Here is a 12,020-nt window from a genome sequence, read left to right as displayed (position 1 = left end):
GTTTATAATTGTCTAAAGCTGATTCCTAGTTTTAGTTATGAATTTATGTAAATTGGATCAATACGGAACTTGTTTAAAAACAAGGCGAATATCTTTACGATAAGCTTTTATAAGTTAAAAGCATTTTAATTTTAAGAAAAAAGCTGTGTTACTGTTACACATATTTATTTTGTTACCAATAACAATAATACTATTATTAACATTTTGTTAATTTTAACAATAAAATTTATGAATGCTTGTTGAGTTTTTATTTCAATAAAAATATACTTACTTAACGATGTGTCGATGCACAAATAACTTTAACGTAATTTAACAGCTTAAAGAACTTAGCAAGATGCCTTTAAGTTTTACACAATATCAAAGTAAAGCCTCAACTGAGTGATTTTTTGTAAATGTTTCATTTTCATGTACCTAGGAACGACGGCACATCTCGCTACACACTGTGCTCATAAATGTAGCTCTATTATGAGCAACAATAAAGAATATATTGTGCAGTCTTACATTCCTGTATGGTTCTGTTCTTTGTAATCATGAAAGCTGTCCCCATTTTGTTACGTATTTTTGAATCATTTTAATTTTGATCAGCATACGAAATCTCAAAAATCGTAATTTCTGTGCATTCGAATGTGAATCGAAATTCTAATGCTTCAAACTTACGCCCCTTTTTAGAAATTGAAAGATCAAAAAATTTTTGAATCATATTTTAATTTAGTCTCTTCTTCAGCTTTACATGCAGTTGAAAGTAGTGTAAATGGTCTTCATTTATCAAGAGAGCGATTCTGTTTGGCTCAAATTTTGTTTTTCAACACAGGTATATTTTTGTGACAGATGCAACTTAGCTTCAGAAAGTTAATGTATGCGATCATATCGATTTGAACTCGGCAGTATGGTGCATTCTCTATTGGCATTGCTGATGTACTCGATGCACTCCCACTAAAAAATAAGTGGGTAACTCTTTACAAGTCATTGTTTTTGTACCTTTTGCCTAGGCCATAGAATTGAATGAAACGAAGCTTACGGTGTTCAATACGGCGGCTTGCAAGGCACCGGCGGAGGCACCTTGGGGTCGTGGTGCTTGGTGTAGATGGCGACGGTATGATGCGGCCGCCGCGGAAAGAACACGCGCTGCCCCTTGTCGTCCACGAAGTCCGAATAGTCCATGGTCCACTCACGCTTCATGCCGCATCGCTCGCAGATCTTTGACCTAGAGAAATGAAGTATTGATGTGTAATGGTGCGAATATCTTTTGTATTTCAGAATAATACTTAAACCCCAATATAAAGACTTTTGTTTGTCTCATTAAGTGGCCTTAATACAACAAATCAACAACGATAGATCACAATCTGAATCCCAATACGTTCCATAAAGCTTAGTTACGATTTACGAATTTAAAGACTAGAAGATAGAATAAAATGAAATCTGGAAGAAAAGAAGAGTAGCATTTATGCGATACATGATCTTACAAAACTTACGTGTATTGACTGGTAGCGATGACAGTTACAAGTGGATGTCGCAACTCTTGCGCGTGTTCAAGCAATGTTTTCAGAATCATAGTACCCACGCCCTGCCCAGTGACTTCAGCGGCTGTTGCTAGTACTTCCACCTGTAAGAGCAAGCCTGTTTACCTTAAAACATACCAGTTAGTTTACACTTCCAGAGAAATGCATCTATAAGAATCTAGCTAGAAAACCATCTAAGATAAAATGCTTACGTCATAGAGGTACGGCACGTCATACTTGTCGAAGAAGTTAGGGCTTCGATAGCAGTGGGCGCAGAAGTACATTCTGTTCCGTTCAGGCTGCGAGTACGTGAAATGAGCCCAGTCTTCGAGCTCATCTGCCACCCACGGGTTGATCTTGTTGGCCACGCTGACGCCAACTAGCCGACGCTCACCAGTCCGGGCCACGTGCTCAAAAGCAAGGAGACGATCACCTAAAAAAAGTCGCACTGATTATGGAATATTTATATTTGGAGCAATTGAAGTAGGAAGAAAATAAGTCACACAAAATAACCAATCAAGAGGCTGAGTGCAAAAAAAGCGCAGTTACATTTAAACTAGGGACTAAAATGGCAAAGAATCGCCACCACTCCACTAATAAGTATTCACCTGAGGCATTGTAGGTATTGCAACAAATACGATTTTGAAACTTTCTTGAATTCTATGAAACACGTCATCATCAGAGATAATACAGTCATGATGATTGACGATGATCTTACCAGAGTTAGAATACTTGTCGGTGAGGATGTCCAGGTAGGGACAGTCCAAAGACATCCACAGAGCAGCCACGCTGGGCTCCCGTGGCCAGAAGTGCGTGTAGAGGAACGACCGGATCATACGCGCGTGGCAGGCGTTACCGCGTTCCACAGTGACGCTTCTGATATCGAAGCACTGGCAGAAACAAAGTAGATTTTAAATAGTTGGTCTGTCAAACTAATCTTGATATTCTATGGAACTCAATGCTTTCAATCAAGCTGTCCCTGCTGCTGTGATACGGATGAATCGTCATGATTATTGACATAAGAAAGCCAAGCTTTTCTAGCTTCAAGGAGAACTGCAAATACTTACTGGTCTTTTATCTGGTGGATACAAGCAGACATCACAAGTTGAAGGTTTTCTACTATAACTTCTGATAGGCACTGTGGTCATTGGTTGGCAGATAAAGCGATTATAAAGCCTCGGATCAAAACTTTTGATAGGTGCTGAAAACTTCTTCAAGCTCTGGCTAGATCTCGCTACCCCTATTGCCAAATTCTTAAAATGATTCATCTTGGATCCCTTTTACGTAAGATACATGTTTCATAGATATTTCAAGTATTTTTTTGGTTTGGTTTATGGGAAATTTTGCTTTATTACATGACTTAATTTTTGTGGAAACGAAAATTGGTTGTTTTGTTGCACACTTTCGTGACGTGAGAGAAATTTTGAAATTGGTATCACAGATGATATCCACACCAAATCTTCTATGATCTATGCTAAAAACACCTTCATCCTCTTTTCTTATTTGAATTGATCTTTAATTTTGTGCAATAATTAAATGCAAATATCTTGAAATCGCTTGAAATGGGCTCTAAAGTCCTTAGGTTATGGAAGAATATTTTATGCGTGTGTGAATTACAAATATTTTTGCGGATTTTACATAAATTACAGGAACTTTTTGTGTAACTGTAAAATTTAAATTCAGAAAAAATATATACTCAAACTGTCATAGCATCCGTCATTATGTCACCATAATTATATTTTGGACATTTTTTTATAAAAAATACATTAACAGCCGTTACCATGTTGAGCCGGAGACATAAATAGGAAAACGCAATAACAAGCCCGAAGTCACCATTCTCGTGTGCCCAATTATGTCCACAGTGTCCAATATCCTGAGGTTGCTTTCAGTTCGCAATGTGATCAGGAAGAATTCTTCCACCCCTGGTTGTTTCAGCCGACCTGTCAGAAGGACCTACGCAGACTCGTCAGAAACAGATTCAAAATCTAAGCAAATCGTGGTAAGTCAACGTATAAAAACAAGGACTTCATTAATTACAATTTTGGTGCAGGTTCCATTCAAAGTAGATTAACTGTTCAAGAAGGAAAGAGTAGGTATAAAAATAATCTAGGTGTAGGAACCGGGTGTACGAAGTGAACTATCTCGTTACTAGAGTTTAGTGGAACTACACCATGCAGAATTAGATGGTTTAATGTTAATAAGGTGGGTCTCAAGTTCTCAACTAATTGACCAAAGTTTTGGCTTACGGGCATAGCTTTCGTCAAAAACGTTTGAAAATTCGATGGGTATGACTTTCGTAAATTGATGATCAGGCCCAGGGCACCGAGAATGAGGAGCGTGTGCGCGTGCGGCGCGCGCGCGTCAGCGACGTGCCGCGCGTGCTGCGCTTCGTGCGCGAGAACGTGCGCGTGGCCTGGCCCGCGCTCGTCGCGCCGCCCGCCGCCTCGCACATCGTGCTGGTCGACTACGTCACCAGGGCACTTGCTCAAGGTGCGTTTTTTTAAAGTACCCCCGTTATTTTTTTTGAGAACTACCTTCAGCCACCATCTAAAGCCGGAGTCCTGCATTCCAACATTATCGTTATTTTTTCTTGATGAAGGGGGTTGTATTCCATTGCCTCTGCGCGGTGTTCATCATACTTCTCAGATATCAAATATTAGAGACACAAATAAAGCAAAAGCAGGTGTTTTTTTCTGAAGTTTAATGTTCAAACAACTCAGGAGTATTTTGACCACTCGAAAAAAGAGAAGAAGGCTGAAGAAATCACAGAATCACTTATGTATGAACTTGTGAAAGTTACTTTTGTTCAAGCAATATGGTTGTAACTATGTCTTGATTAGTCCAAATACCTATGTAGCAGCATCTATCAACGCATGCAAAGTTGTTCGACAATATGTGACACGGAGCGACATATTCCATCTCGTCCTGGCAGGCCACTCCATGCTAGCGGAGCAGCAGGAGACGCGCGGCTGGTCGCAGATCCGCGGGCTGGCGCTGAGCACGGCGCTGTGCCCGTGGGACGCCGCCATGCTGGAGCGCTGGGCGCGCTGCGTCAAGTGCCGCCGCTCGCGCAAGCTCATGAACTTCACAGCACACTGCCTCCGCGCGCCTGCGCTGCACGACAAGTATAGGGTCCATAACATACTGCAAGTGAGTGGGATCTATTACATTTCGCGAAGAAGAGCCTTAGAGAAATAAAATTTATTTATTCTTTGCTATCTTACTTATTTATGATTCACGACTGATAATGGCTACTAATGAAATTAATTACGGTTAAACCTAGATGTCTACTGCTGAAAATGGATTACCCATATTTCAAATGGTCATTTTCAGCAAATTACTCTTACTCATCTGTTGTTTAAATAGTCATTGTCGAAATCATTGGTCTATTTAGTGGTCAATTGAGCACTCGTGCGTATATTGGGCTAGATTTAGATTTCAGGCAAGTTAGTTTTCAGTGAATCATTTTGGTATTTGGCAGGTTGTCCTCATCGTTCCTCCTGAAACACCAAAAACTTCTGAGATCATCAACGTTCTCGCCAAGAATGCCATCCAGAGAGGTCGAGAGGTTGGCTTCCCGCTCATCAGATTTGATGTATCAAACGACCTTGTGTTAGTGGCTTTCTAATCTTCTTCGTTATTCTTTTACGATGGTGTTATTTACAATTTGCTTTACTCAATTACAGTGCCAAATCACTGGAAGAATTAAATCTGAAGAAGGAGTGGCATCTGTCCTATGAAATAGTTCCACATGCAATGAAAGAAAGAGACTTCCCAGCTGTTCCAGAAAACAAATCAGAAACACAAGCGCCTCAAACGTCAAATTCACCAAAAGAATCGCGAAACGAAACCAAAAACAAACGCTTCAATGGAAACTACATAGCTGTTTATACTGCCTTTTCTGACTCGGCTAAAAAAAATACCCTACCATCAGGATGAAAAAAATTAATCCATTCGAATCTTTGAAAACATAATATCTACTGAACCACGCACCTTTTATAATTTGACGACCTAGTGACGGTTGCTAATAAAATAAATAATGTGGCAGAAGTCTTTATTTTTGTTTGTCTACGAACTAGGTAAGACCGGCCCTTTGGCAATTTTTCAGTCCTACGTTTATGATCGATTTCGTCTTCTCGGATTAAAGTTCTTCAGCTTTAAGGTTAGCTCAATGACTACCAAGAATACCCTATAAAAAACCTCAATTGTTATCGATCTCTTTTCACGGATAATCGCCGCGCCAGACAACTGTCCGCTAAGTTTTTATACCATGAGGCCTTGTACTCATTACACATTTCCACTTTATTTGTGCCATTAGTAATCTGCAAGTATCAATTTCATGCTAAGTTGGACATAGGCTTTCGACATCTCATATCGGGTGCCTGTTACGGAATACGTCCTCTAAATTTTTTGGATTATACATACTGAAAAACTATTGTTTTACACGGTGTTTANAAGTTGAATACATGACCGAATTCACTTTATCTGCTATGGCGGCTAACAACATGCTGACTCAACTGAAAAACATGCAAGACACGTTATTAGATACTGTTACTAACGTGTACAATGGAAAGATCAACATTCACCTCATTGATCCTCAACAATTACAAAATCAACTAAGTGTTATTTCAAGTCAATTGAAAGAACTCACTTTGCCCATTGACAACATACAATCAGATTTACAGAACATTTACCAATTGCTACGAGTGAAAGCAAAAGTAACAAAACAATATTTGATATTGGAGATAAGAATCCCACTTACCAGCCGAGATAGTTATGAGTTGTATAACATTCAAAGTGTCCCACATCAAACTGGAAAAAATATGGTCACCCTACTACCTATTGAAAGTTACGTTGCAATGAACTTGCAAAAAGATTCATACCTACCTGTAACATCTACGGAACTAGGTCATTGCATGCTTCGTGACGTCAAAACATACCTTTGTCAACTGAAGACACCTGTTTACAAGATGAGAGCTGATAAAGATCTATGCGTTCAAGATGCAGCTGACCACTGTAAAACAATCACTACTGTCTGTCAGAACAAATGGATAAGTTTGAACAAAATGAACCAATACCTGTATTTTTGCTGTGATCACTGTCAATTACGAACAATTTGTAATGAACAAGTCACCGCACATGAACTGAAAGGGGCTAACATCATAAACATAGAGAACAGCTGCTTAATAAAAACAGCTAATTTTACCATTTACTCTCATAAACAACACGAGAACAGAATTGAGCTAACATCCAACATTGAAATCCCTGTCATACCTCCCATAAATAACGTTATAAACATAACAGTCAAAAGCACACAAGAAGACATTACAGAAACATCAACTACAGATAAACTGCACCGCGATATAGAACAACAGATAAAGAACATGAAAGAAAATCAGGCGTTACCGAATGACATCTCTGCTCATGATGTTCACCACTATTCATCAATATGGGGGTTATGGGCAGTAGTAATCATCGCGGGTATAATTTTCATCTGTCGTCGCCGTGGTTACCACTGTAACCGGCAGCGACAATCGACGAACACGGAGACAACAGGAGCGGCGGAAGGAGCGGCGGCGGCTGGGCCCAGCTCTGGCCCGCAGCCGAGCCCTCACAGCGAAACACCAAGTGCTAAGTGTAGTGATAGTGAGAGTGTGAAAGTGAATGTGCGCGGTTATAAAGAAAGGGGTACGACCCCAGTGTTACGAAAAATCGCATTTAGTGAGGACTCGTAAACATAACATTTAGAGACATTAAGTTTTAAAGTTTTCTAAACATGTCTAACAAACCTTTCAAATTAGTTTTACTATCTTGTGTAACATTATTTTANGGTGTTTATTCATATTAAGATCTACCCATTCCTTGCACATCACGAAATACAGTAAAAAAGAAGGACCGTAGGTATATCATAACATAGCAATCGCGTCGCATTTCGGAGAGCAAACCCTTAACTGTAAAGGACAAAAATATTGCCACTCTAGGCTCTGAAATAGTTTTTTTGGTGATGCTGATGCATCAGACGTTTTCGTTGGTACTGATATCTTGAATCTATNTACAAATTCTTTTAATCCAAACATTCAACCCTGAGCCGCAATAATCTATCATGATGCAATTTGATCTCAAATTCGTTCACCGGCTTTTTAACAAAATCGCTGTCCACTAAGAAGTATTTTCAAGGGTCACTCCGTTGTTATACGTTGTGAAAGACTGTGGTAGCTGCAATATCTCGTTATATAAAATACAAGCATTGAATTACAGCTTTGATTTGAAACCGAGCGCTGAGCGGCCTGACAGTTTTTCTATCGCAAGGTACGAGTAACTTAAATGCAACTATGCTGCAATGAGTTTTAAAATCATCTAATACGTTTCTAAGTGAATCCTATTGTTTTTCAGTGAAATCTTTCGTCATGGCACTGAAGTTTGTGCCGATTGCGTTAGGTGTGCTGCAAATTGTTGCAGCATTACCGGCGATAACATTGCAGGATTTGGAACTGGCTGATGATACGATGTCAGTCGGTTCGTACATTCGGGAAGTGAGAGCTGCTGCGGTAAGTTCTTATTCAAACTATTGCGACACTGTATTGGCCTTGCAATTGGACCTGAAAAAATTCTTTAAATTGAATATTGACCTTGCCAAACGAAATGCACAAGTTTTCTCTTAAATAATATCGATATTGCAGCCACAAGACTACCACAAATCTTACGAGCGCGATGGCGATGGTGAAATCGGCNATTGGTCCTTCGAGCAACGGCCTCGCGAGTCGGTAAAAAACTTTAGTTTGGTGTCGATAAGTGAGGTGTATGAACTAGCAAAACATTGGTGAAAGGATTGCAGTGTTTGGACAACATCAACAACAACAGGACGGAGCATCAGCAGCGTGTGCAGCAGCCCGTAAGCTGAACAACACCTGTAAGATCTGTCCATTTATTTCTCTTAACAATAACATCAAACATGGTAACTTTGGAATCGCAATACCTGCTTTCCGAAGATATCGAACGGGAGTTTAAGAACTATAAAAAGGATGGCGCTGAACGTAAGAACAGTTTTGAGTATTTCAAAAGGCGGTGGAACAAACTAGAGGAACTATGGAATGAATTCCAATTTAATCACGAACAATTACTAGAAAACATTAGCCAAACAGACCCATATTTTGAAAACAAACAGTACGACGCGACTAAAGCGATCTACACACAGTTCAAAAACCTCATTAACAGTGATTGTCAACAATTCCAATCACAACAGACGGCATCTACCTCTAAGATGTCTGATAAACAGAGAATGTCAGGGACAGAACAGCTGCAGGGTGAACAAGGATCCTACAGCAAGTTAGACGAAACATTACGTAAACAGCTAGGCAACTTCAAAGCATTTGAGAGAACAGTGTCTAATATCAACATAGAACAGATGACAGATAAGTGGGAGTTTGAGGACGCATTGAAATTATTAGAAACACGTTGGACAACAATAGACAGCTTACATTGGGAAATAGACAGTGAGTTAGATGGTAAAAACTTAGAGTACGAAGCAAGGTTTTCTAAAAACGAAAAACAATACAACATGTTGAAAAAGGAAATTAACAAGAAAATGTGGTCAGTGTCGCATAGAGAGAAAACAACTCCAACATTAGACATCCCGGTGTTCGGTGGGAACTACACGCAGTGGGTGTCCTTCAAAGACTTGTTCAATGAGGCAATTCATAACAATCCNAAAAAAAACCTGAAAAAATTCTTTAAATTGAATATTGACCTTGCCAAACGAAATGCACAAGTTTTCTCTTAAATAATATCGATATTGCAGCCACAAGACTACCACAAATCTTACGAGCGCGATGGCGATGGTGAAATCGGCTACTCCAGAAAGAAGTCGGGCGGTGGTAAGAAGGGATACCAGCACTTCGATTCATACCACAAGAAGGCCGGCGACAACTACGAGTTTGAGAAGCAGGACTCTTTCGGCCACGACGACGAGGGCCAAGACGGGGCCTATAGCCACCATCACGAGCAAAAAGGTGACGAGGAAGGAAAATCCGCAAAAATTATTAGGAGACCGTTTAAATTCATTCGCAGGCTACTAAGATGGTTCTTTTAGTTAATCAATAAACTAAATTGTTCATGAGACAGCTTTTGTTTTCATAACTCCTTTCCTAGTGCCTGAATCAATAACTCACTGACTCAATTTGGCATGTTTTCAGCTAAGTTGAAGAAACGTCCCAAGGATGTTGAGGAACTGGAGTACGTCAGCGAAGGTCAACCAGAAAAAGAGCACGAAGACCTTACGTAAGTAGTAAAGATCACTTATAAGTAGTACGATAGGAGGACAGACTGACTGATGCTGGCTGGCAGGTCTCGAGGTATTTTTGTATTTTTAATATCCTTTAAAAATTCTTCCTGCTTAGTTAAAGTCCAGTTGCAGAACCGCTAGCTGTTAGCCGTTTGATGAGGCCGTATATATTTCTTTTGTAAAATTTTATTAATCTACTTTTTCCACCAGGGAAAACGCTCCAGACGGTAACGGTGGAACCGAGGCACAAGGACATGACCCCAAAGACTACGTCTTGCCTGAGAAATACACTTACGGCGAAGGGGACGAATACAACTTCTAATTTGTCTAGCTAGATATTTTTTAAATCTTTAGACTGATAGATGATAATTTGAAGTAAAAATAAGAAATACGATAATAAAATAGTTGTTAAAAATGTTTATTTATTTAATTTCATACATTCATAACAATTAATTTATGTGCAATGTAATAATAATGTTAGGTTTATTTCCTGCCACTATTAGTTGCTTGTTTCACTATGCAATAAAATATAAGGACTGACAATCGACAACAGGTGAGTGCATTACCGCAGCAAAATTTTTATATAATTAAATGTTGTGCTTTAGAGAGTCGAGAGTATAGCAGATAATTAGTCCATCGTGAGCAGAAATTTGTCCACTAATAGCAAAATTCGTTCTAATTATAGTTTTAAAGTTATTAAGAAAAAACAGATTTTCAAACATTACCCCAGCAAATTTTTTTTTTTAAAGTCGTTCTATCCCGGAACCAAATACATGGATAGATAGCTTTTGTTGCGTAGTAATTTGTCCACGAATAGCAAAATTTTTTCGTGTTCCGGTTTTCAAGTTATTCAGAATTTTGCTGGGGTAATGTTTTGTGATGTCCCAGATCTCGTAAATGGCTCAACGCAGAAGTATTGGTATTTTTTTCAAACTTCTGCGTTGAGCCATTTACGAGATCTGGGACATCACAAAACATTACCCCAGCAAAATTCTGAATAACTTGAAAACCGGAACACGAACTCGTGGACAAATTACTACGCAACAAAAGCTATCTATCCATGTATTTGGTTCCGGGATAGAACGACTTTAAAAAAAAAAATTTGCCAGGGTAATGTTTCAAACATTACCCCAGCAAAATATGTTTTTTCCTAATAACTTTAAAACTATAAGCAATTCATAACAATCCAGCATTATCACATGCACAGAAAATGCAATTTCTGAAAAGTAAACTGAGAGGTGAGGCTGAGCGGTTGATTCAACATTTGTCAATATCTTCTGACAATTACTTAACATCCTGGAACATCTTGAACCATCGATATAACGGGGCGTCGCAGTATAGTAACTTCGCAAAAAGGTTTTCGAGGAAACGGAATTCGATGTGGCGTTTGTCGCGCTCACGTAGGTAACCCNCCCCGCCCCCCTTGGTGAGATTTGGTGAGATTTTACCAGACCCCCTCCCCCTCCCCACAATCTCACGTGAGATTTTTTAAAATACATATTTCCAATGTAAGGGTTAGCTTCGATTAGGATTTCATATAAAAAAAACTGTTTCTTCTAATTTCTTTACTGTTTAGACGGTTTAGCTCCAACTTCGATTGCTATTGAACCTATGAACTGAAGTTGACGAACGAATTTTGATGGCTGCCGGGCATGGGAGGACATTTTCTCGAAATTTGACCCTTTTTCTAGCTGAAAAAAATTACGTGATATTTATCGAGACCCCCCCCTTTCCCCTACGTGAGATTTAGTGAGGTTTTTCTTGACCCCCTCCCTCCCCTAAACGTCTCACTTAATTAATGGACGCCCTCTTATATCCCACATACCTAGTCGGAGTCGGAGTCGTTGACGCTGGAGCGCAGCTTGGAGAGCGTGCGGCGCGCGGCAAACTCCCGCCTACCGGGCAAACTCCCGCCTACCGTCTTTGGTTTGGCTTTGGTTCCTCGCTATGCTATGGGAACTAATAGGAAGTTTAAAGTCTTATATCCCACACACCTAGTCGGAGTCGGAGTCGTTGACGCTAGAGCGCAGCTTGGAGAGCGTGCGGCGCGCGGCAAACTCCCGCCTACCGGGCAAACTCCCGCCTACCGTCTTTGGTTTGGCTTTGGTTCCTCGCTATGCTATGGGAACTAATAGGAAGTTTAAAGTNGCACTTGGACGACGAGTTCGTGTTCGAGTGAGTAGCACTATCAGAGTAAATACAAATGAGTAGGTCATCTTCATAGAAACGCACCGAGCGCG

General features: G+C 39.8%; 3 protein-coding genes across 4 annotated transcripts; 2 read left to right on the top strand and 1 right to left on the bottom strand.

The window, feature by feature from the left end:
* Positions 1–496: 496 nt before the first annotated feature.
* LOC114360099 (uncharacterized) lies at positions 497–2,900 on the bottom strand. Of its 2 annotated transcripts, XM_028314664.1 has the most exons (6): positions 2,567–2,900; positions 2,218–2,389; positions 1,712–1,932; positions 1,473–1,603; positions 1,019–1,204; positions 497–933 (listed from the first exon to the last, which is right to left on the bottom strand). In XM_028314664.1, exons 1-5 carry the CDS (start codon positions 2,765–2,767, stop codon positions 1,024–1,026), a joined length of 906 nt encoding a protein of 301 aa, XP_028170465.1. In that variant the 5' UTR covers positions 2,768–2,900; the 3' UTR covers positions 497–933; positions 1,019–1,023. The 2 variants fall into 2 exon arrangements, with proteins under 2 accessions (XP_028170465.1, XP_028170464.1); XM_028314663.1 differs by having other exon boundaries at positions 497–1,204.
* A 300-nt stretch (positions 2,901–3,200) lies between these two features.
* On the top strand, positions 3,201–5,540 carry LOC114360100 (uncharacterized). Its single transcript, XM_028314665.1, has 5 exons — positions 3,201–3,498; positions 3,812–3,989; positions 4,432–4,649; positions 4,981–5,111; positions 5,186–5,540. Exons 1-5 carry the CDS (start codon positions 3,352–3,354, stop codon positions 5,436–5,438), a joined length of 927 nt encoding a protein of 308 aa, XP_028170466.1. The 5' UTR covers positions 3,201–3,351; the 3' UTR covers positions 5,439–5,540.
* A 2,246-nt stretch (positions 5,541–7,786) lies between these two features.
* Positions 7,787–10,102, top strand: LOC114360094 (uncharacterized). Its single transcript, XM_028314659.1, has 5 exons — positions 7,787–7,808; positions 7,893–8,047; positions 9,298–9,508; positions 9,692–9,776; positions 9,991–10,102. Exons 2-5 carry the CDS (start codon positions 7,907–7,909, stop codon positions 10,100–10,102), a joined length of 549 nt encoding a protein of 182 aa, XP_028170460.1. The 5' UTR covers positions 7,787–7,808; positions 7,893–7,906.
* The last annotated feature ends 1,918 nt before the right edge of the window (positions 10,103–12,020 follow it).

Source organism: Ostrinia furnacalis, unplaced genomic scaffold, assembly GCF_004193835.3.
Source record: "Ostrinia furnacalis isolate ACB-3 unplaced genomic scaffold, ASM419383v2 OfSCF4889, whole genome shotgun sequence".
Lineage (NCBI taxonomy): Eukaryota > Metazoa > Arthropoda > Insecta > Lepidoptera > Crambidae > Ostrinia > Ostrinia furnacalis.
Note: the sequence above shows the minus strand (reverse complement) of the source record. Positions and strands in the feature narration are given on the sequence as shown.

Bases quoted from the DNA above. Each gene is read 5' to 3' on its own strand.
- LOC114360099 (XM_028314663.1), bottom strand. From the start codon at position 2,767: ATGAATCATTTTAAGAATTTGGCAATAGGGGTAGCGAGATCTAGCCAG. The intron at 1,933-2,217 runs GTAAGATCATCG...GACTTTTTTTAG, and splicing joins CGACAAGTATTCTAACTCTG to GTGATCGTCTCCTTGCTTTT. The intron at 1,604-1,711 runs GTAAGCATTTTA...TTGCTCTTACAG, and splicing joins ACGTGCCGTACCTCTATGAC to GTGGAAGTACTAGCAACAGC.
- LOC114360100 (XM_028314665.1), top strand. From the start codon at position 3,352: ATGTCCACAGTGTCCAATATCCTGAGGTTGCTTTCAGTTCGCAATGTG. The intron at 3,499-3,811 runs GTAAGTCAACGT...ATTGATGATCAG, and splicing joins CAAAATCTAAGCAAATCGTG to GCCCAGGGCACCGAGAATGA. The intron at 5,112-5,185 runs GTTAGTGGCTTT...ACTCAATTACAG, and splicing joins GATGTATCAAACGACCTTGT to TGCCAAATCACTGGAAGAAT.
- LOC114360094 (XM_028314659.1), top strand. From the start codon at position 7,907: ATGGCACTGAAGTTTGTGCCGATTGCGTTAGGTGTGCTGCAAATTGTT. The intron at 8,048-9,297 runs GTAAGTTCTTAT...TCGATATTGCAG, and splicing joins GGGAAGTGAGAGCTGCTGCG to CCACAAGACTACCACAAATC. The intron at 9,777-9,990 runs GTAAGTAGTAAA...TTTTTCCACCAG, and splicing joins AAAGAGCACGAAGACCTTAC to GGAAAACGCTCCAGACGGTA.